Source organism: Rattus norvegicus, chromosome 3, assembly GCF_036323735.1.
Source record: "Rattus norvegicus strain BN/NHsdMcwi chromosome 3, GRCr8, whole genome shotgun sequence".
NCBI classification, from domain to species: Eukaryota; Metazoa; Chordata; class Mammalia; order Rodentia; family Muridae; genus Rattus; species Rattus norvegicus.
Genome location: NC_086021.1, coordinates 21,240,706 through 21,265,483, shown reverse-complemented (window position 1 = coordinate 21,265,483; position 24,778 = coordinate 21,240,706). Strand labels below are relative to the sequence as shown.

General features: G+C 38.2%; 1 protein-coding gene across 1 annotated transcript; it reads right to left on the bottom strand.

Annotated features, from left to right (window-relative positions):
• Window positions 1-4,880: 4,880 nt before the first annotated feature.
• LOC134486029 (zinc finger protein 844-like) lies at window positions 4,881-23,846 on the bottom strand. The gene is made up of 4 exons (XM_063284800.1): window positions 23,823-23,846; window positions 9,964-10,090; window positions 9,740-9,800; window positions 4,881-6,261 (listed from the first exon to the last, which is right to left on the bottom strand). The coding sequence occupies exons 1-4, from the start codon at window positions 23,844-23,846 to the stop codon at window positions 5,412-5,414; spliced, it is 1,062 nt and encodes a 353-aa protein (XP_063140870.1). The 3' UTR covers window positions 4,881-5,411.
• Window positions 23,847-24,778: the final 932 nt, after the last annotated feature.

Below are 24,778 nucleotides of genomic sequence, written 5' to 3'. Positions count from 1 at the left end.
TTCCTGCTTCCAGGTTCCTGCTTGCCAGAGTTACTGCCCTGATTTCCCTTCTTGATAAACTATAAGTTGTGAAACAGAATAAATAAAACCCTCGAGTTGGTGTTGATCTTTGTGTTTACCACAGCATAGAAAACAAATTACAACAAACAGTAAAAATCATTTAGGGAAGGTCACAGGCTTGAAGAATATACAATAATTTGGGACAACATGCATTTGCTCTGCAAACTTGGTGGGCAATATTGTGTCCAGTCTTTGAGAACCTCCCACCTGAGTGATGGCTCCATTACTACATCTGATGCAAATCTGACAGAGGCAAAACGAGAGGGACACCTGTTGCACTGTGCATGTCTTCTAGCTCTTAATTGCTAAATCACAACCTGTATTTCTTTTTTAACAGCATCTATTGTTTGTGATAGTCCTTACCATGTAATGTGATACAATTTTAAAACATGTATTCCTTTCTTTACTAAGAGAAGCAGTTATGGTGCTGAAGAGATGGCTCAGTGGTTAAGAGTACAGACTGCCATTGAAGAGGATCGAGACCTGACTCCCAGCACCCACATTGGAAGGTTCACAGCTGCTTCTAACTCCAGCTCCAGGGGACCAGACACTTCTAGATTCTGAGGGGCCCCCACACTCCCACACACATACTAAAAATAAATAAATAATTAAAAAAAGAAAAAGCAGTTGTCAGATTGCTTTAGTATTACATTTTACATGAATTTGTTTTTAAAAACAGATAAAAAGGTGGGTTTAATATTAGCAAAGTTCAGAGTTAAAAAGACCAAATGAAAAGGGTATCATTGAAATCAACCCAAAATGCTAATTGCTAGAGTTGTCTTAGTCTCAATCTCTCATTATTCCTTATGATGTGGGGGGAAAAAGTTTACCAGTGAACACTACTGTTGTCCCCTATCCTGCACAGGCTATCTAATGACACTAACACCAGGGATAGAAATAGTGACTAATATTTGCTTATTTAGTATCCATAAGAGACAGGGCCTGCACAGTTTTACATGTTTCACCCTTAATTTTCTAGTAATCCTGAAAGGTATGTGCTATTTAGTCAGTTTTGCAGATGAAGGTTCTAGGACGCTGTCTAGCGCTCCAGTGGTCTGGGACTCAGCTGGAAACTGAGTCGCTCAATATCGAATGCTAAGTGTTGTGTTGTTCACTGCTTATCCTGTCTTGAGGCGGCCCGCCATCCTGGGAGTAATAAACTGATGTTTGTTACATGAAATGTTAGTGGAAATCTCTGAAGAAGCACTGACTATATTTTCTTAAGAATTTAAACATCTCTCCACAGCCAAAGATGGCACAGACATTTAGTGAATAAAGAAATCATTGCATGTTGCAGGCCACCACCAGTGCAGGCAAGGGTTTCACATACCCTAGCCTTAGTGACAAACATTAAAAAAGAAAGAAAAGAAAAAGACATTTGAGGACAAAGGAAGCATCTAATGCTGACTTCTTGTGAAAGTACGTGTGATTAATCAACCCAAACAGATAGGCATAAAATTTCATTCTGTAAAGTTTTATAAAGGAAAGTAAACTAAGTACTGCCTGGGAGTTAGTGCTGTGCAGAGCACTCAGGCTTCTCTATGATTCTGCCTTCTTCTCAGCACCTCACAGCCAACAGCTGCCTCCATTACACTAAGTCACTCAAAGGAGTTTTCTTTGAGATTTCAACAGATACCTCAGAAAGACCTCGTTTGGCCTGGAGAGATGGCTCAGTGGTGAGGAGCACTGGCTGCTCTTCCAGAGATCCTGAATTCAATTCCCAGCAACCACATGGTGGCTCACAACCATCTGTAATGGGATCTGATGCCCTCTTCTGGTGTGTCTGAAGACAGCTACAGTGTATTCATATACATAAAATAAATAACTAAATCTTTAAAAAAAAAGACCTCACTTTATGGTGAGGGAAGACCTTTTGTTTATCATTCTTGTAAAATATACATAATACAAAAACTGTCATTTTCATCTAAGTTGACAGTTGAGTGGCATTAGTTACATTCACAGTATTGTGGGATTATGATTCCCATCCATCACCACAATTTTTTTACCATTTCAAACTGAAAATCTATATTTAATAAACACCAGCTCTTCACTTCTCCCTCTCATTGCCCTTGGCAACCACCACACTGTTTTCCATTGCTTCCAATTTGTGATCTTTAGGCTCCTTGTACAAATATCATATAATATTTGTCTCTTGGCAACTGGGTTATTTCTTTTTGTGTAAATTCCCTGGGGCATCTATGTTCTGGCATGTGCCACAGCTTTTAGTCTGAATTATGTTCCATTTGTATATAGTGTGTTTGCATACATCTCTTGACCAAATGTTGACCTCAGGTAATATCTACCTTGTTTTTGAAGCTGGGCCTGTCACTTGAGATCAATAATTTAGGCTAAGCTGTCTTATCAATTAATCCCAGGGCTCCACCTAAGCAGAGCTGGGCTTACTGATAGAACATCATATGCCTGACTGGTGTTTTGCAGTTTTGTCACATTTGTGTGTATGATTGTGTGTGTTTCTAAAACCAGCTTGGATCTATAGTAAAATTTTCAAAAGTGTCTTAATACTTATTATACCGAATATTGGGATTTATTAGTGTTATCATGCATTATGTAATGTGTTGAGACATAGAGATGCAGCTCCCAGGCAGGGTCAAGTACGGACTGGTGACAGGTGGAAGTAGGGGCTGGAATGTCGCCCTTGAGAAGAAAATGTTTTTCTCACTTGGCTTTAAACTATGTTTTGTTGTGTCCTGTTTCTGTGGAAGTGGTTCTCATGTTCTCTTTGTAATGGTGAGTATATTTTGATAATAAGAAGAGGGGTGATTTGTTATGTGAATTTTTGAGAAGCCTTTGTTTAGTCTTATTTCTTTGTTTAGTCTTGCCTTAGTTGTTCCTGGTATCATGGGAACAATGATCTTACGGTATCTTACCAAAATGGAAATTGAAGTAATGCACATTCATATCTATATAAGGATTAATAAAGCTTGCAACTGTGTGTAGTTGCTTCTGACGTTGGTTTGGATCCCTGTGTCCTGGATGTTTGCGACTGTACCCAGGCCCCCCAATGCACTAGATGTTGACAGTAATGTATTTTGACAATATTCCCCCATAATTTCGCTTGGTTTTGCATTGATTCTGTAGATAGATTTTGGAAGTGTGGCCATCCCATGAGCATGCAAAGTTTTTCCCTCTTCTAGTGTCCTTTTTAATTTCTTTATTCAGTATCTAAAGTTTTCATTATAGAGGTTTTTCACTTCCTTGGTCAGGTTTAGTTCAAGAGATTTGGGGTGGGGGCTTGGATTTTTAAATTGTAATGAATGGGATTATTTCCCAGATCTCTCAATAAAATTTTATTGGTTGATAAGGCTACTACTGCTTGCCATATATATTATGGTGAGATGTGTTTCTTATATTCTGAGTTTCTTGACATGATTGATGTTGGCTTTGTCAAAAGCCTTACATGTCTATCAAAATGTTATGATTTCTATTCTATCAAAAAAAAGAGATTTGTGAAATTTATAAAATGTATTGACATATTGAGCCAGCACTAATCTCTGGAGTAAACCAACTTGATCATGGTTATTTTTGGATTACATTATTGAAGAGTTTGCAGTTATCTTTAAAGAAATTTTGTAAAAAAAAAAAAAAAGAAAAAAAAGGACAGAAAGGAAGAGAGAGGAGAGAGAGAGGGGAGAAGCCATGGCAGGTGATGTTAAGATTCTGCTCTGTGTATTTACAGGTTGTTATCAATGTTCGTATGGGATGGATGGTACCGGGCTGTGTATGTTTAAGATGGCAATTATATCTTACCAATTGGATCTAAAAAAAAAAAAAAAAGAAATTTTGTATACATTTGTATTGGAGATTGGTGGGTTTTTTTGTTTTTTGTTTTGTTTTTTTTTTGTTTGTTTTGTTTTGCTTGTTTGTTTCTGGTTTTAGTATCAGGCTAATCCTAGCTTCATAGTTTGGTAATGTGCCCTTCCTTTGCTATTTAATAGAATAGTTTGAGAAGCATTTGTGTTAGTATTTCATTGACGGTCTGGCAATTTTTTTTATTTAGTAGATATTTGATCACTATTTCACTCTTACTGCTTTTTACAAAGATGTTCAATTTTTTTTTATATCTTCATGATTTACTTTTGGTAAGTCATATACATTCAGAAGTCTATTTACTTTATTTTAGAGTTTTCCAATTTATTGGGATAAATGATTTTTAACTTGATAATTTTTGAGAATTTTGTGAATACTATATATCATTTTCATCCCTCCCTTTCCCCCAATCAACCTCCCCCCATTTCCTCCCTCAAATTCACACCTTTTTCTTTTTTTCTATCCCCCTAACCCTATTCCCACAACCTAACCCTAACACCACCATGCTAACATAAACCCCCAGTCCTAAATCCGCTAACCCTAACCTAATCTCTAATCCTAACCCCTAACTTTGTAATACTAACTGCACACCCAACCACCCTAATCATAATCCCTAACCTTCTAACTCAGCTTGTTTCCAATAAACTCCTGGCATTTACTTTTATCATGTTTTTGAAATGTTAAGTATTTATGCAGATTTCAAAACACAAAGACTTTACCACACTGAGCCCATTTATAAGACTTTTCTCTAGTGTCTGTTATTTCCTGCACTCACAGATAACTGTGAAGGGCAAAGGCTGTACATTGCTTCCATTCACAGGGGTTCAGTGAATGGAAGTACTAATATTTTTGTTATAGTGAGAACTATAGAAATGTGCAAAGGCTTCACCATATTCAATACATTCATAGTTTCTCTCTAGTGTGATATCTTTCATGCTGTTTGTCTTAATTTGGGTTTTAATGCTGTGAAAAGACACCATGACTAAGGCAACTCTTAGAAAGGACATTTAATTGAGGATGGTATACAGATTCAGAGGTTCAGTCTATTATCAAGGTGGGAAGAATGGCAGCGTCCAAGCAGACATGGTGCTGGAGGAGAGTTCTCCATCTTGATCAGAAGGCAGCCAGAAGACTCTTCTGCCCTGGGTAGAGCTTAAGCATAGGATCTCAAAGCGCACCCCTCCCCCAGTGACATACTTCCTCAAAGGCCACATCTATTCCAGAAAGGCCATACTTGCTATGGGCCAAGTATATTTAAACCACCACACCTTTGATGATCACAGTAAAGGCTTTATTACCTCATTGGTTACATTCACAGGGCTACTCTTTAGTATGTGTTCTTTTGTGTAGTTGGAAGTGGCTTGATTGTGAAAAGGCTTTACCACATTGACCACATTTGTAAGGTTTCTCTCCAGTATGAATTCTTTCATGTTTTTGAAGTTGACCATGAGGCAAAGGATTTACAACATTGCTTACATTTGTAAGGTTTCACTCCAGTATGGGTTGCTTTGTGTATTTGGAGACTATGTTACACGCAAAGGCTTTACCACATTCATTACATTTGTAGGGTTTCTCTTCAGTATGAATTCTTTCATGTCTTTTAAGATCGTTCTGACCTGCAAATGCTTTACCACACTGACTACATCCATAGGGTTTCTCTCCTGTATGTGTTCTTTGATGTATTTGAAAATGACCATGATATCCAAAGGCTTTACCACATTGATCACACCCATAGGGTTTCTCTCCAGTATGCATTCTTTTATGTACTTGGAGATAACTGTGATATGCAAAGGCTTTACCACACGGATTACATTAACAGGGTTTCTCTCCAGTATGCGTTCTTTTATGCACTTGGAGATTACTGTGTTGTGCAAATGTTTTACCAGAATGATTACATTCATAGGGCTTTTCTCCAGTGTGCGTTCTTTGATGTATTTGAAGACGACCGGAATACGCAAAGGCTTTACCACACTGATTACATTCATAGGCTTTCTCTCCAGTGTGTGTTCTTTTATGTATTTGAAGATGACCATGATATCCAAAGGCTTTACCACACTGATCACATCCATAGGCTTTCTCTCCAGTGTGTGTTCTTTTATGTATTTGAAGATAACCATGATATCCAAAGGCTTTACCACACTGATCACATCCATAGGGTTTCTCTCCAGTATGCATTCTTTGATGTATTTGAAGACGACCATGATATGCAAAGGCTTTACCACACTGATTACATTCATAGGCTTTCTCTCCAGTGTGTGTTCTTTTATGTATTTGAAGATGACCATGATATCCAAAGGCTTTACCACACTGATCACATCCATAGGCTTTCTCTCCAGTATGTGTTCTTTTATGTACTTGGAGATAACTATGAGATGCTAGGGCTTTACCACACTGATTACATTTCTAAGGTTTCTCTCCAGTATGTATTATTATATGCATTTGGAGATGACTGTGTTGTGCAAAGGCTTTACCACATTGATCACATTCATGGGGTTTCTCTCCAGTATGTGTGCTTTTATGTATTTGGAGAGTACTGTGTCGTGAATAGACTTTATCACACTTATTGCATTTGTAGGGTTTCTCTCCAGTATGTATTATTTTGTGTATTCGAAGATTACACTGTTGTACAAAGGCTTTACCACATTGATTACATTTGTAGGGTTTCTCTCCAGTATGAATTCTTTCATGATGTTGAAGTTCAGAATGGTATGTAAAGGCTTTACCACACTGCTTACATGCATAGGGTTTCTCTCCAGGATGTGTGCTTTTATGTATTTGGAGATGACTGTGTTGTGAATAGGCTTTATCACATCCATTACAGTTGTAGAGTTTCTCTCCAGTATGAATTATTTCACAATTTTGAAGTTGAGAATGGTATGCAAAGGCTTTATCACATGGCTTACATTCATAAGGTTTCTCTCCAGTGTGTGTTCTTTTATGTCCTCCGAGATGACTATGTTGTGAATAGGCTTTATCACATTGGTCATATTTGTAGGGTTTCTCTCTAGAATGTGTTGTTTTATGTATTTGGAGATGTCTGTGATGTACAAAGTCTTCACTATACTGAATATCTTCAGAGGGTTTCTCTCCAGTATGAATTCTTTCATGCCTTTGATGATAAATGTGACATGCAAAGGTTTTACCACAGTGAGAATGTTCAGAGGGGTTCACTCCAGTACGACATTTTTCATGCCTGCAAAGATAATTGGCACATGTAAAAGGTTTACCACAATCACTACACCAATGAATCTTTTTATCTATAGGAATTAATTTTATAATTTGGTCAAATTGTAAAGAGGAATCACATCATCTTAAAGTTTTAATCACTTTGTTTACATTTATGGATTCCCCTTTATTATGGGTTGTTTCCCATACCTATAATGGTAAGAGTGTCACTACATGGCTCACGTTTGTACCATCCTTTTACCTTATGAACTTTTTTTTTACATATTTAAAGAGCAATGGACGAACTCAGAGCTTTACCACACTGAGTACATGCATAAATTTTCCTATATTGTGAAATATAAACTTGCATACTACATTGGCAAGTGAACCAGGACAAACAGAAAAGAATTTCCACATTTCTAGTACTCTTAGGGATTTTCTGCAGTGTGAGTTTATGGATATATTCTCAATGAAGTTGGAAAACCAACTAATTATAAACTTGTACCACACAGAGAAAGTCTGTTCAAATGGAGACTACTACATATATTTTAATTGTTCTGGGAGAGAGAGAGAGGGAGAATGAGAAGTACATTGCTTCTTCCAATATCCCTATGCCCACATGGCTTGTATCCATTGTGGCATTAAAAGAAGAATAACAAATAAAAGATTTCCACAGTGAATTCACACAGTTTGACTTTCTGTTGATCATAGGCATGTGGTATGTTTTTCCCCAACAACATTCCTTTTTTTTATTAATTTTTTTTATTATTAACTTGAGTATTTCTTATATACATTTCAAGTGCTATTCCCTTTCCCGGTTTCCGGGCAAACATCCCCCTCCCCCCTCCCCTTTCTTATGGGTGTTCCCCTCCCCACCCTCCCCCCATTGCCGCCCTCCCCACAACAGTCTAGTTCACTGGGGGTTCAGTCTTAGCAGGACCCAGGGCTTCCCATTCCACTGGTGCTCTTACTAGGATATTCATTGCTACCTATGAGGTCAGAGTCCAGGGTCAGTCCATGTATAGTCTTTAGGTAGTGGCTTAGTCCCTGGAAGCTCTGGTTGCTTGGCATTGTTTTACATATGGGATCTCGAGCCCCTTCAAGCTCTTCCAGTTCTTTCTCTGATTCCTTCAACAGGGGACCTATTCTCAGTTCAGTGGTTTGCTGCTGGCATTCCACTCTGTATATGCTGTATTCTGGCTGTGTCTCTCAGGAGCGATATACATCCAGCTCCTGTCGGTCTGCACTTCTTTGCTTCATCCATCTTGTCTAATTGGGTGGCTGTATATGTATGGGCCACATGTGGGGCAGGCTCTGAATGGGTGTTCCTTCAGTCTCTGTTTTAATCTTTGCCTCTCTCTTCCCTGCCAAGGGTATTCTTGTTCCCCTTTTAAAGAAGGAGTGAAGCATTCACATTTTGATCATCCGTCTTGAGTTTCATGTGTTCTAGGCGTCTAGGGTAATTCAAGCATTTGGGCTAATAGCCACTTATCAATGAGTGCATACCATGTATGTCTTTCTGTGATTGGGTTAGCTCACTCAGGATGATATTTTCCAGTTCCAACCATTTGCCTACGAATTTCATAAAGTCATTGTTTTTGATAGCTGAGTAATATTCCATTGTGTAGATGTACCACATTTTCTGTATCCATTCCTCTGTTGAAGGGCATCTGGGTTCTTTCCAGCTTCTGGCTATTATAAATAAGGCTGCGATGAACATAGTGGAGCACGTGTCTTTTTTATATGTTGGGGTATATGCCCAAGAGAGGTATAGCTGGATCCTCAGGCAGTTCAATGTCCAATTTTCTGAGGAACCTCCAGACTGATTTCCAGAATGGTTGTACCAGTCTGCAACCCCACCCACAATGGAAGAGTGTTCCTCTTTCTCCGCATCCTCGCCAGCATTTGCTGTCACCTGAGTTTTTGATCTTAGCCATTCTCACTGGTGTGAGGTGAAATATCAGGGTTGTTTTGATTTGCATTTCCCTTATGACTAAAGATGTTGAACATTTCTTTAGGTGTTTCTCAGCCATTCGGCATTCCTCAGCTGTGAATTCTTTGTTTAGCTCTGAACCCCATTTTTTAATAGGGTTATTTGTCTCCCTGCGGTCTAACTTCTTGAGTTCTTTGTATATTTTGGATATAAGGCCTCTATCTGTTGTAGGATTGGTAAAGATATTTTCCCAATCTGTTGGTTGCCGTTTTGTCCTAACCACAGTGTCCTTTGCCTTACAGAAGCTTTGCAGTTTTATGAGATCCCCAACAACATTCTTGATTCTCATAAACTGCGTCTTTAACTTAATCAGCTTTACCATGAAATATTTGCCCATTAGAAACATATACTTATCACCCATAATATATATCATATATATGTACACACACACAATGCAATATGTGAGTGGTATGAGACTAAATAGATTGGCATTTCTACAGAGTAGCTGTAATGTGGCTCTGATTTGAATGGTAATATCTGTAGGCATTGTTTCCTTGTCTTCTTTCTTAGAGGAAAGCCTTGTAAACACAAATCAGACACCTGACACTGAGGTACATAGATTTGTGAGAATTAATAATCAATACACTTAAAGAAGTGCCTCTCTTTTTACACTGTTGCTTATCTTTAAAACTTCTAGGACACAGTAACATTTCTTTAGAGGCAGTTCCATACCAACTTGCACATGACAATTACCTTACATGTCTTCTGAAACTTTGAAAATGTCCTTCAATATTACGGTCTTTCCAGTTGCAGCCTAAAATATAGTACATGAAAATGTGTGATATGTTATTGAAAATTAGGCAAAATTTAAGTTACTATCTTTAGTGAACCTGATTTATACACCTCATTCTTAACTGTAATTGCAGAAAACAGTTTCCCCCTTATTTTAAAAAGTGAAAGAAAATCCACAATCTTACCAATAGCAGTGAGGTTCTTATAGGTCTCCAGCATCACATCTTTGTAGAGACTCCTCTGTAAAGGATCCAGAATAGCCCACTCTTCTTGAGTGAAGTTCACATTCACATCATCATAAGTCAACGCATCCTAAAATATCCCATACATGTGTACATCAGAATCCATGATACTGACACCACTGTAAATGTATGCCTCATTGACAATATAGTTGTATGATTCTGGTGCTTCCCCCACTTATTTCTTGACCCAGAAGTTCTAATGGAACTACCAAGTCATCTTAGAAGGAAATTGAATGCTCCTTGAATAGGATATAACTTTTCAAGAGAAATGCTAATTATGAGAGAGAAAGAGAGAGACAGAGAGAGACAGAAAGAGACAGAAAGAACCAAGTAGCACTAGCACACATCAGAGAAGTTGTACGAACAACTCACATCTTATTTCACTGAGCTGGATGCTAGGTCTATCCAGGACAGACAGAGGAACATATTAAGACTCTGTTTCCCATGTAAAAATCAATCAAAAAAGAGAGAAAGAACTCAGAGGTTTTTACCGGGGTTCCTACAAAGAATTACACATTCACCCCCGTTCTGTTTTCATCTTCCAGAATCCTGAAGTGGCCAAGTTTAAACTATAACAGTATTGAGATCATACTAAAGGGGGGCAGTGTTTTTAAATAGATGCAAACGGACAGATGAAATATTAGCAATGTAAATGTTGATCCTAAATAAGCAACACAGGACAGGAGAGATGGCTCAGCAGTAAAGAACTCTTGCTGGTCTTGCAAATAATTGGGCTCAATTGCCAATACTTACAAGGGGTCTTCACAACTATCCATTTCTCCAAGTTCAGGAATTCTGAAGCCATCTTCTGCCTACTATGGGGACCAGGCATACATAATATGGATATTCATGCACACAGGTAAAATATTCATATTCCTTCAAAAAATCAAGACAAACACAACAGGCAAGAAAAATGTTATGCATCTGCAATTCAATGACTCAGAAATCTCAGGCAGTAAAACTTAGGCAGTATTAAGTCATGAATCTATGCCATCCTGAGAAGTAGACTATTCTCTCTGCCAAATTTCAAAATCCACAACATGGATGAAGATCAACACAACAGCATATGGTTGACATGTACAGAAACCTACATTCCAGGTCCATCAGCCAATAACATGAAACAAACAAACAAACAGTCAGGCATGTTGACTCACAATTAATCCCAGCATTCTGGAACTAGAGTCAGGTGGACCTTTAAGTTTGAGGCCTACGTGTTCTGCATACCTACTTTCAGAACAGCCAGCACTAGAAAGAGAAACTTTGTCTTCACAAACAAAAACAGAAACAAAACCAACAAAATTAAAACTATAAAAACACCAGGCTTAGTCCTTATTTGTTTCAACAGTTGTTTCAATTGCATCTTATGTGATTACAGACAGAGTCTACAACATACCCAAACTTAAGAAATATAATGAAACCAGTGCTAAGAGGAAAACTCATAACTCTGAGGGCCTACAAAAAAAAAATTAGAGGGAGCATACACTAACAGCTTCACAGCACGCCTGAAAACTTTAGAACAAAAAGAAGCAATTGCACCCAAGAGGAGTAGACAGCAGGAAATAATCAAACTCAGGGCTGAAATCAAGCAAGTAGAAATGAAAAGAAATATACAAAGAATCAACAAAACCATGAGTTGGTTCTTAGAGAAAACCAACAAGATAGATAAACCCTTAGCCACACTAACCAGAGGACACAGAGGGTATATCCAAATTAACAAAATCAGAAATGAAAAGGGAGACATAATAACAGAAACTGAGGAAATTAAAAAAAATATATCAGATCCTACTACCAAAGCCTATACCCAACAAAACTGGAAAATCTGTAGGAAATGGACAATTTTCTAGACAGATACCAGATACCAAAGTTAAATCAGGATCAGAAAAACCATCTAAACCACCCCATAACTCTTAAAGAAATCTAATCAGTCATTAAAAGTTTCCCAACCAAAAAATGTCAAGGATCAGATGGGTTTAGTGCAGAATTCTACCAGACCTTCAAAGAGGACCTAATTCTAGTACTCTTCAAACTATTCCAAAAATTAGAAACAAAAGGAACACTACCCAATTCATTCTTTGAAGCCACAATTATGCTTATACCTAAACCACACAAAGACCCTACAAAGAAAGAGAATTTCAGACCAATTTCCCTCAAGAATATCGATGCGAAAATGCTCAATACAATTCTGGCAAACTGAATCCAAGAACACTCAAAAGGTTCATTCACCATGAGCGAGTAGGCTTCTTTCTAGGGATGCAAGGATGGTTCAATATTTGGAAATCCATCAACGTAATCCACTATATAAACAAACTCAAAGAAAAGAACCACATGATCATTTCATTAGATGCTGAGAAAGCATTTGACAAAATTCAACAACCCTCCATGAAAAAAGTCTTCAAAAGATGAGGAATTCAAGGCCCATATCTAAACATAGTAAAAGCAATATACAGCAAACCAGTAGCTAACATTAAACTAAATGGAGAGAAAGTTAAAGCAATCCCACTAAAATCAGGGACTAGGCAAGGCTGCCCACTCTCTCCCTACTTATTCAATATAGTTTTGAAGTTCTAGCCAGAGCAATCAGACAACAAAAGGAGATCAAGGGGATACAGATCGGAAAAGAAGAAGTCAAAATATCACTATTTGCACATGATATGATAGTATATTTAAGTGATCCCAAAAGTTCCACTAGAGAACTACTAAAGCTGATAGACAACTTCAGCAAAGTGGCTGAAGAAAAAATTAACTCAAATAAATCAGTAGCCTTCCTCTACACAAAAGAGAAACAAACCGAGAAAGAAATTAGGGAAACAACATCCTTCATAATAGACCCAAATAATATGAAGTACCTCGGTGTGACTTTAACCAAGCAAGTAAAAGATGTACAATAAAAACTTCAAGACTCTGAAGAAAGAAATTGAAGAAGACCTCAGAAGATGGAAAGATCTCCCATGCTCATGGATTGGCAGGATTAATATAGTAAAAATGGCCATTTTGCCAAAAGCGATCTACAGATTCAATGCAATTCCCATCAAAATACCAATCCATTTCTTCAAAGAGTTAGACAGAACAATTTGCAAATTCATCTGGAATAACAAAAAACCCAGGATAGCTAAAACTATCCTCAACAATAAAAGGACTTCAGGGGGAATCACTATCCGTGAACTCAAGCAGCATTACAGAGCAATAGTGATAAAAACTGCATGGTATTGGTACAGAGACAGACAGATAGACCAATGGAACAGAATTGAAGACCCAGAAATGAACCCACACACTTATGGGCACTAGATTTTTGACAAAGGAGCCAATACGTTCCAATGGAAAAAAGATAGCATTTTCAGTAAATGGTGCTGGTTCAACTGGAGGTCAACATGTAGAAGACTGCAGATCGATCCATGGTTATCACCAAAGCTTAAGTCCATGTAGATCAAGGACCTCCACATCTAACCAGATACACTCAAACTAATAGAAGAAAAACTAGGGCAGAATCTCAAACACATGGGCGATGGAAAAAATTTCCTGAAGAAAACACCAATGGCTTATGCTCTAAGATCAAGAATCGACAAAGGGGATCTCATAAAACTGCAAAGCTTCTGTCAGGCAAAGGGCACTGTTGTTAGGACAAAACAACAATCAACAGATTGGGAAAAGATCTTTACTAATCCTACAACTGACAGAGGGCTTATATCCAAAATATACAAAGAACTCAAGAAGTTAGACTGCAGGGAAACAAATAACCCTATTAAAAGAAGGGGTTCAAGTGTGGGGATTTAGCTCAGTGGTAGAGCGCTTGCCTCGTAAGGGCAAGGCCCTGGGTTCGGTCCTCAGCTCTGAAAAAAAGAAAAAAAGAAAAAAAATGGGGTTCAGAGCTAAACAAAGAATTCACAGCTGAGGAATGCCAAATGGCTGAGAAACAACTAAAGAAATGCTCAACATCTTTAGTCATAAGGGAAATGCAAATCAAAACATCCCTGAGATTTCACCTCACACCAGTCAGAATGCCTAAGATCAAAAACTCAGGTGACAGGAAATGCTGGCGAAGATATGGAGAAAGAGGAACACCCCTCCATTCTTGGTGGGATTGCAGACTGGTACAACCATTCTGGAAATAAGACTGAAGGTTCCTCAGAAAATTGGACTTTGAACTACCTGAGGACCCAGGTATAACTCTCTTGGGCATATACCCAAAAGATGCTTCAACGTATAACAAAGACACATGCTCCACTATGTTCATAGCAGCCTTATTTATAATAACCAGAAGATGGAAAGAACTCAGATGCCCTTCAACAGAGGAATGGATACAGAAAATGTGATATATCTACACAATGGAATATTACTCAGCTATCAAAAACAATGACTTTATGAAATTCATAGGAAAAAGGATGGAACTGGAGAATATCATCCTGAGTGAAGTAACCCAATCATAGAAAAAGACACGTGGTATGCAATCATTGATAGGTGGATATTAGCCCAAATTCTTGAATTACCCTAGATGCACAGAACACATGAAACTCAAGAAGGATGACCTAAATGCGAATGATTCACTTATTCCTTAAAGGGGGAACAAGGATACCCTTGGGAGGGAATAGGGAGGCAAAGTTTAGAACAGAGGCAGAAGGAACACCCATTCAGAGCCTGCCCCACATGTGGCCATACATATACAGCCACCCAATTAGACAAGATGGATGGAGCAAAGAAGTGGAGGCCGACAGGAACCGGATGTAGATCTCTCCTGAGAGACACAGCCGGAATACAGAAAATACAGAGGCGAATGCCAGCAGCAAACCACTGAACTGAGAACAGGACCCCTGTTGAATAAATCAGAGAAAGGACTGGAAGAGCTTGAAGGGGCTCAAGACCCCATATGTACAACAATGCCAACCAACCAGAGCTTCCAGAGACTAAGCCATTACCCAAAGACTATACATGAATTGACCCTGGGCTCCAACCTCATAGGTAGCAATGAGTAGCCTAGTAAGAGCAACAGTGGCAGGTGAAGCCCTTGGTGCTGCCAAGACTGAACCCCCAGTGAACGTGATTGTTGGGGGGAGGCTGGTAATAGGGGGAGGATGGGGAGCAGAAGCCCATATAGAAGAGGAGGGGAGGGGTTAGGGGGATTTGGACCCAGAAACCTGGAAGGGGAATAACAATCGAAATGTAAATAAGAAGTACTCACGTTAATAAAGATTAGAAAAAGAAGAGCAGTATATGTTATCATAAAGCTAGGTTCTTCTATTTAAAGATTCTACCACATAAAGAGGAAACATATATTCAGACATACCCATGCCATACTTTACAGAGATGATAAAACCAAGGGCAAGAAATAGATGTATGTAAACTTATCTGCAGGTCCAATATAGTTTTTAACATGAAATATAATCTAGAAATAGACTAAAGATAGTTTTTACCTTAGGGCCAAGGAATATTTGATAGGACCAAATTGGGATTATCTAAGGATCCAGCTTGCCACTATCATTGGACATGAGGACAAAGGACCATGTTTCTTTCTAACATCCTACCTGTATAATTATGAAAAATTACAGATGAAATATCTTTTTTCCTTTGCCTGTTCTTATGCCAAAATATCTGAGAAAGACTACTTAACAAATAAATGGCTTATTTGAGATTAGAGTTCATGATACAGTGCACAGGAGAAGTAATAATACACAGCTAGTAACCCACCCTCTATTGTCAGCCAGCAGAAAGAGGTGAATGCTGATGTTGTCTATACATAGGTGGAGTCTTTCCCCATTAATCAATTAAATTCAGGACCCACATTACAGATATTTCCTGAAGTTTGTCTCCTAGGTGATTTTAGATCCTGTCAAGTTGACAACAAAATTAATCACCGTGATGTGTATAAATAGCCATGAAAAGAATAAAATAAGAATTTGTGCTTATAGTATAAAGACCATGCTGCAGATAGATGTGTTTTTTTAAATTAAACTCTGTTCTAAAACCAAAAAAAAGGCATGAAAGGTCAAACCTTTTATGCCTTCCAAATTTTCTAAAACATACAAGATTAAACAATCTTATTTTTAAATAAATTTTTATGGCAATACAATGATACTTTCTCTATGTTACTTGATAATCCCTAAATTTTTTCTATTTTTGTGAGTGTAGTGTTTTTATTATCCACTGTTATTTGTAGAAATTTAGTGTTTACTTAGTGTGCATTCCTTTAGGTATAGGTGACTGTAGAAACTAGAGGTTGCCATCCAAAGTCTTTTTCATTTCTTTCCTACCTTATTTGTCATTCATCTTTTTAAAGTTTTACTTCTTTAATTAAAAAATAAAATTACAGAAAATACATTTTGGTTATATTTTTTCTTCTCATTGAAATCTACACAAATACTCCAAACCTATCTACAAATCCGTGTTTATGCTTTTTCTAGAACTCTATCTTTCCCTTTCTTAAGAATATAAAGCCTACCCAAAAATTAACTAAAAATAAACACAAAAGTAATAAGAAAAATAATACCCAAACAAACAAAATGAGACAAGGTATACACAGAGACACACAAAGAATTGTAGAGTCAATAATGTGCTGCCCAACACTCCAGAGCATGTTTTTTTTTTCCTTTCTAGTGAGTGAAATTGGTTTACCATGACACTCCTTTGGAGAAAATCAGTTTTCGCTTTGTCAGCAAGTTTCAATCACCAACACCTTCTTGCCTGGGAATGAGACTTTGTATATATGTTTCCTTCTCAGTGCTAGCTTTTTAATCTGGTTTGAGCTTGTGCAGAACTTGTGCAAGCTGTCAGAGTTCCTATGACTTCATATGTGTATCTGTATGATTGTGTTTTGAAAATATGGTTTCTTTGAAGTCATCACCTACCTCTGACTCTTTCATTCTTTCTGCCTCCTCTTCCATACAGATGCCTGACATTTTAGGTAAGGGGTATGATAAAAAAAATCTCACTTATCATAGTGAGTTCATAATTCCATCACTATCCAAACTCTATATTAGTTCCCTTCAACTGAAAGAAAGCTTCTCTTACGGAGGCTGAACATGGCACTGATCTACACGTATAACAACAGTACATTAGCAGGAGCCATTCACTTTATTGCTATGTTCCTTTAGAATAATAAAATTATTGCTTTTCTCTAAATGTATGTGAAAATATACACACACACATGTATATACATATAGATATATATATACATATTTATACATGTACATATATATACATATATACATATATATATTCTCAGGTTTGTGGCTACTTTATCAGTGTCAGATATGAATTCTGTCTCACAGAGTGGGGCTCAAATACAATGTAAAAGAAAAGAGGTTGTTTATTCACACATTTATACCACTATTAAGTGAGTACATTTTTTTAACCAACTGACTGTTATAGATTATAGGGCTTATATCTAAATATTTTTTCCCTTCCAGCATCATAAGCACTAGTCAATAGGAATGAAACATTTATCTGGGCTCTGGCTACTTCTCCATGTTTGACATTCTATGTTATCCTCAGCACTAAACATTTATTATCATGTTATAGAGAGTAAATAATACCCAGAAGAATGGCCTGTGATGGGAGGGGTGATCTATGGTATCGTCTTTCATCAATGATTTAAGAATATGCAAGGCATTCCTGGCCGAATGTTTTACATGGTGACATATGATATCTATTTAGAACTTCATCTTTGATGACTCCATCTATCTTCCTTTCATATAATGTGTTTGTGTGTGCGTGTGCGCGTGCGCGTGTGTGTGTGTGTGTGTGTGAGAGAGAGAGAGAAACAGAGAGAGAGAGAGAGAGAGAGAGAGAGAGGAAGAAGAGGAGGAGGGGAGGAGGGAGGTGGAGGAAGAATGAAGAAGGAGGAGGAGGAGAAGAAAAAGGAGAAGAGGAAGAGGAGGAGGAGGAAGAAGAAGAAGAGGAAAAGTCATGTGGAGTTCAATAGAATATGTGTTCTATTAGGTTTTAGATAAGCAACAATAACAATTGCTATCGTGTATGGTTATTAGTTTGACATAGTTCCCACTAAGACTATTGAATGATCAATTTAATTTTATCCTCACAGTGAACAGAGGAGGAATGTTACATCTCTAAGAATATGTAGATTTTCACAGTGTTATATCTTTCAGACATCCACAGATGAAACACAGGTCTGTCAGAAACCAACTATGTTGATCACCATGTTACCTTGCAGCATTAGCTAGAGTATGTGTTGCTCAGTTTGAGTCTTCTCCTTTTAGATATCATTTCCAGTTCTTTCTAGACTGAAATGGCCAGTGAATGCAGCAATATTTCAAATCACTGCTTCATTTAGATCAGGTATCTGGAGTTAGTCAGATGGATCAAGAGAAAAGAGACAACATTGATTGCTGACACTGCAGTGCATCGGGAGGAAAGCGAAATCCTCAGTCTGGCAGAGAAGATCAGTCATTTCAACTACTTGTACCCAGAGTGTTGAACTAGCAAAATATCTGACTTTTTAGTTTATTTTTTCACAGGACACCTGTGTAAACATGTCAGTTAGAGAAATGCTTGTTGGCTGCTTAAGCCTTAGCTGTGTAGATACAGTATGTCTAAACTTTTATTTCTGCTTGAACTTACTATTTCCAGAAGCCCAAATCGTATCATGATACAAAAAAAGAAATGAATTCACAACTTGAAGTAACATTTCAAATCAGTTGGAAACATTCTAAATTATGATTATCAAAACACATTGATTTCTGTTTAGGAGGAGACATTTGAAATTATGAAAAGTAAAAAGCAATGGCCACATTCTAAAAGCTCTTAGATGACATGGGGCAGGTTTTATTATCAGACCATAGAAATTCCGAATCCTGACTGTAAATATAATTTACCAAATTTACAGAGAGTGAAAACAGCAGTCTTCAGAATTACTCAGAAGTGACGATAAGAGATAACCTAGTATGGGAAAGAGTTTGCTGCAGAAAGAAGAGAATTCAAATTTCTGTGCCCGCACTTTAAAACAGTCATGGTTGGGGTTGGGGATTTAGCTCAGTGGTAGAGCGCTTGCCTAACAAGCGCAAGGCCCTGGGTTCGGTCCCCAGCTCTGAAAAAAAGAAAAAAAAAAGAAAAAAAAAAAAAACAGTCATGGTTGTATACAGCTGTAACCCCAGTGCTATGATGACAGAGAAAGAATTTCTGGAGCTTGTGCACAGCAAGATAGCATCAGTATTAGTGAAAGGCTTTGAATTGAAAAAATTGTGTAGAAAATCATAAAAGAGGATACTATTTACTTTCTCTGTCTTCCGCTTGAACACATAGGCATGAAGACACAGACAGAGAGACAGACAGACAGACAGATAGACAGACAGACAGACAGACACACACACACACACACACACACACACGCACACCATATCACACACACTAATTCTTGGTGGTCATGTACTGAGGAATATTAAATTAATAATTTATAACCTTGAACTCATGAAAATGTCCACTTGACCTTTATAATTGCCATTGATCATGAATACTATTTTGTAAACCGTGGGTCGACATAAATCAGTTGTCAGAATAAAGTAAGGGCATGACATATTAATATTAGAAAATTTAAAAAACATTAGTTTACTATTTTTTTGGTGTGTGTGTTTGTGTGTGTGTGTGTGTGCTGCATCTGTGTGTGTTCACGTAGGTCTTCTGATTCCACAGCATGTGTATAGGCCAGATGGCCAATTTCTGTAATGGGTCATTATCTATGGATTCCTATGATTAAAGTGAGGGTGTTAAGCTTGTTCTGCAAGTCCTTTTTCCCTCTTGCTGGCCCAACATAATTGTCAACATTTAAATGAATTTCTCATAAGCAGTTGATGAAGGTTATCTACTCATCATGAAGTTAGAAGTTCATATTGAAGCTCAGCAAGTCTCTGGAGTGACAATTCCATTTTATGTCAGCATAGGAGACTTGGATATCATTTGATAAGGGCTTATGACTAGTTACATTAATATTCATAAAATGACCAAATTGTATGATCCTTGAAGAAGATATCATTAAATTGGAAGACAAAGAACAAGAGCCAAATAAGTCCAGCAGCTACTGAGATGCAGTCACTGACTGAGCTGAGTCTGAGCAAACATCAAAGAAACAGTGAGCTGTACTGTAGCCTAAGTAACAATACAAGCAAAAGCACTAAAATTCCATGAATGAGGCATATAAGTATGGGAAAAGCACTTCGACCTGGAACTTCACTTGACTTAGGCTGCATAAAAATCTACCTTCCAGAAATATACCTAACAATGAAGTTGCTCACCTCATCTCACCTGCATACATATCAAACAATGGACTAAGACTCCCTGCACATAACATTGTTTATAAACTTCTCTTTCATGATCAACTTCCATTCAAAAGTATTCAAGAGCATATCCACATACTGGAGGGAGAAATCTGTTTCAACTTGCCGGAGACAGTTTAGAGTATATACTCCGTAGGTCGTATTGAATCCTCTGGATAAACTTTCAAGGGAAACATCCTTAATGTCATATACCTAGTGATAATTGAATACGCATTTGATTAGATCAAATGCACCTTGGAAACTGATGTTCACAGTAAATTAAGGCTTGCCTAATCAAAAAAAGTCAATCAAAACAGAAATATCCACACTGAACTCTGAGTAAACAATTCCTCCTTCTCGAGAGGTCCACAAATTAAAGCTACACTGAATACCAGTGTTTCTCACTTTGCTTTTGAATAAAGTTTCTTTGTCACCTTGCTCTCTGTGACTTCTTGTAATAAGATGAAAACATCCTGGAAACACCTCACCTAGACAGTAAACTCAGATAAAACTGATGAGCATCTTCTTCAAATAATGACACGAATTATGGAAGCTCTAAAAGAATTCTCCTGTTACTTTCTTGTAAGAACTTCTAAGAATGACACAAGCCATGTCTAATCTCATGCCTATTCAATGAAATCAGAAGTTATAAAAAAATTCATCCTAGTGTATTTTTTTTTTACCAATTTCAACTTTAAGATATTAAGTACAATCACATTGGAATTCCTGTTTTCTCAGAAGTTTTGATAATGTCACCTACAATTAAGCAAGAGGAGAATCCTTAATGAATTTCTCTAAAATACATTTGCATGACAGATAAAATATTAACTCTAGAATGAGAATATTAGAAAGATGCTTGTGTCTGTGTTACTGCATTGAAAATGTAATTTATACCCCTTTGTCATTTTCAAAATTCAGATGTTCATAGTATACATATTAGATTATGTGGACTATTAATAATAAAAAAAAGTTTCTAACAATAACTGAAGAACAGAGCCAGTACTTTGAAACAATAATGCTTCTGTCACCTTTAATGTATATAGTTTTTGCTATAGGTACACAATGATTTCTACATATGAAAGTCTAAATGCTCTACAGCTCATGCTTTCTAGTTTCAAGAAGTGAAAACTTCAATAATAGCTTTTAACTTCAAAATCAAAATGAAAACAAAATGCATGAACAGAAAGAACAGAAGGAAAATAAAAGAAGGGAAGGAAGAAAGCATGGAAGGAAGGAAGGAAGGAAGGAAGGGAGGAAGGAAGGAAGGAAGGAATGAAGGAAGGGAACAGGAAGAAACAGGAAGAGATTTGTTAAGTTGCTCATTTGACAGGCTACATGCCAGTATGGAAGACACCCTTGGATGAGTTCCAAAACTGTACAAGATCAGGCATGGTTGTTCGTATCTATAATTCACTGGTGAATATCAGACCTTCAAAGTCATCACTGAATATATAGTGAGCTTCAGGCAAGTCTGGGGTTTATGAGACCCTGTGGAAAAAAGAGAGAAAGAGAGAGAGGGGGGTAGAGGAAGAAAGGAAGGACTGACTTCGAGCGATAGCGACTCAAGATGGCAGCCACCACAGGCTCGGGAGTAAAAGTCCTTTGAGATTTCCGACTGTTGGAAGAGCTGGAAGAAGGCCAGAAAGGAGTAGGCGACAGCACAGTAAGCTAGGGTCTGGAGGACTATGAGGACATGACACTCACAAGATAGACAGGCATGATAATTGGGCCTCCACGAACAATTTATGAAAACCGAATATGCAGCCTTAAGATAGAGCGTGGGCCACTCTAGTATCCAGAAGCATCCCAGTCTGTGAGATTTGTAACAAGAGTCAATATGAACGGCGTGAGCAGTTCCAATGGAGTGGTGGATCCACGAGCCATGGCAGTACTGGCAAAGTGACAGAATTCCCACAGCATCAAAGTCATCCTGCAGGAACTGAGGCGCTTGATGATGTCAAAAGAGAACATGAAGCTGCCACAGCCACCAGAAGGACAGTGTTAAAGCCATTAGTCACCAAGGCCCCGGCCTCCCTTCCCCATCCAACCCAAGTCTTCATTTTCCACAGTAGTGAATTTTCTAGATCCATCTGTAGACCTCAAAGTACTGGAGAGGAAGCTCCACTCAGACTTCATCCTGAGACACTGCTCTGTTACTAACTTCTTGTCCATTTGAAATACCTAAGTTGTGCTGTGTAACATCATCTGTCGAGTATAACCGCTGTCTGCCTGGTTGAACTTCTGGGATCAATAAGGTGTGTTGAAATCGGTTTCCTTTGGGAGCGGTGGGCATAGCTAACGCAACTGTGGACAGACACGTCTCACACAATCACCTGCTGCTGGCACTTGGCCTGGGTATGCCTTTGCCCGCCCCGCCCTCTGCCACAGCTTTGTGGTGGCCCATAGATTAGATGGGGAGGTTTCAGGTAGCAGCTGTGGGACTGACCACCACTAGGTTTGGGGTGCTCTGGCTGTACCCATGCTTTCTTAAGTCTTAAGTGATTGCCCCATCCAAGCCATGGTCCCCACTCCTCCACTCCCACCCTTGGTCAAAGCTTAGATTGTAACCTCCCCTCCCCTGAAATTGGCCCTGGGTGAGGAATTCAGAGCTTCCAGTCTCCCCACCTTTATCAAGGGGTGCTGCTTTCCCCTCCTCAAGTCCCTTGTTGCCCATCATCACCCAACACTTGCTGTGGCCAGAAGCCATCAGATGAGGTTGAAAACGCCTGGCCTCCCTCCCTTAGCTCTGGACCACACTTGTTCACCTGCCACCAGCCTGGGAAGGGAGCGCTGGGTCTGCGGCCCTGCCACCACCATCAACTCCTGAGCTTTGAGCTCAGGTCTAGAGGTGAACAGAGCAGTCACAGGGCGACTCAGACGGGCCACCGCTCAGGGTCCTTGGATATATGCCTAGAGAAAGGCCATGTGGAGAGTCCTCGGTGCGCATGGTTCTGAGTTGGTTCCTTTTCCCATAATTGCTTTGTTTTTACACGTTGAAGAGGTTTGAACAGGGCTTTCAGTCACCCTGACCACCCATCGGGTCTGGAGTGGAGTCTGACAGCTGGAGCACGAGGTCCTGACTCTGCTCCTCAGTGTTGCTCCTCAGACTCTGGGTAGGGACCCAGAGGAGCTCTGTGTCACCATGTTCACAGATCGTTTGCAGATAGGTGGGCCTGGCTCCTGGCTCATTGACAGGACCCAGGATCCCCACTCTGTTCAGGACCACTAAATGTTGAAATGTGGATGCATACTGAAATAACGGCAATTCGAGGTGTTGCAATGAGGAAAAAAAAAAAAAGGACTGAGCAGATGAAACACTGGTGATTCTTTCTTAGTCCATTCAAGCCTCATTAAGTTTCAAATTTTTCAAACTAGCCATATGTACAGCAAAATTCAAAAAGACAATGATAATAACCACATGGGAGTCACTTGGGGAGACAATTTGCTCACAGTGGTAGAATGTAAATGAGCCGAGTTGATACTATAAGAATAAGGCAAATCCTCAACTGATTGATTTGAAGTATCTTTTCCCACATATGAGCTTACTTTAATGAGAGGAATCGTGGACATGTCAACCTTTAATGAAGTACAATTTTTTAAGCCTTCTCTATTCCTATTTTCAGTCATGGTGACTTCATGCAGGATTTTCTGATAGTATATATCAGTATGATATCATCTTACTAAAATCAATAGGAAATACAGTCCAAATTTTTGAATCCCAATTAATTAAAGATGAATATTTACACAAAACTGTTTGTATCAAATTCGACAAAGTTGTTTTCGTGAATAGGAAAGGCACACAGAACTAAACCCTTAACAAAAATTAAAATCAGGACCTATAGAAAAGGCTCAGGGGTTTTCCTTGGTCTCTAGTAGAGGACCTAAGTTCAGTGTCCAGTATCTATACTTGGTGGGTCATTACTACTTGTCAATCGAGCTCTGGAAATTGGGTACCCTCTCCTACATTTTGCAAGTACCTGTACTCATTTGTGCACACATGTACAGATGCATGAAGCAAATATTTAAAACCGCTTTTAAATATGAAAAACTAAAAAAAGTCAAAAAGAAAATGAAGGACAAAGAACAATGATTTGAATGTAAGTCATGTTAATACTGTACATAGCTATAAAAAAAGTCATTTAACATAACCTTGAAACAGCATAATTCAGATAGTTAAAATGCAGTCCCACACTCCTACCCAGTATTTAATATCAAATTATTCTCTATAGTTATTCAAATCAATATTCAAATCAATAATTTCTACAGGTGCATTTAATAGTCTTTGTTCATTAAACTAATCAAAATCTATGTTGTAGTTATTTGAAGAGAAAGAATTTTATGAATCACGTGATATCAACTGAATAAATATGAAAATTATGTGTGCAAACTTTACAAAAGTTAGTTTCAACACAAAAGTATAAATTTACAATTTAATAAACAAGGAACTAATTGATCAACCAAATGTTAACAACTACAATTCATCTATATATGAAATAGAAAAT

Bases quoted from the DNA above. Each gene is read 5' to 3' on its own strand.
- LOC134486029 (XM_063284800.1), bottom strand. From the start codon at position 23,846: ATGTCCACGATTCCTCTCATTAAA. The intron at 10,091-23,822 runs GTAAGCTCATAT...GGGATATTTTAG, and splicing joins CCACGATTCCTCTCATTAAA to GATGCGTTGACTTATGATGA. The intron at 6,262-9,739 runs GTAATTGTCATG...AAAGCCCTAGCA, and splicing joins AGTTTCAGAAGACATGTAAG to TCTCATAGTTATCTCCAAGT.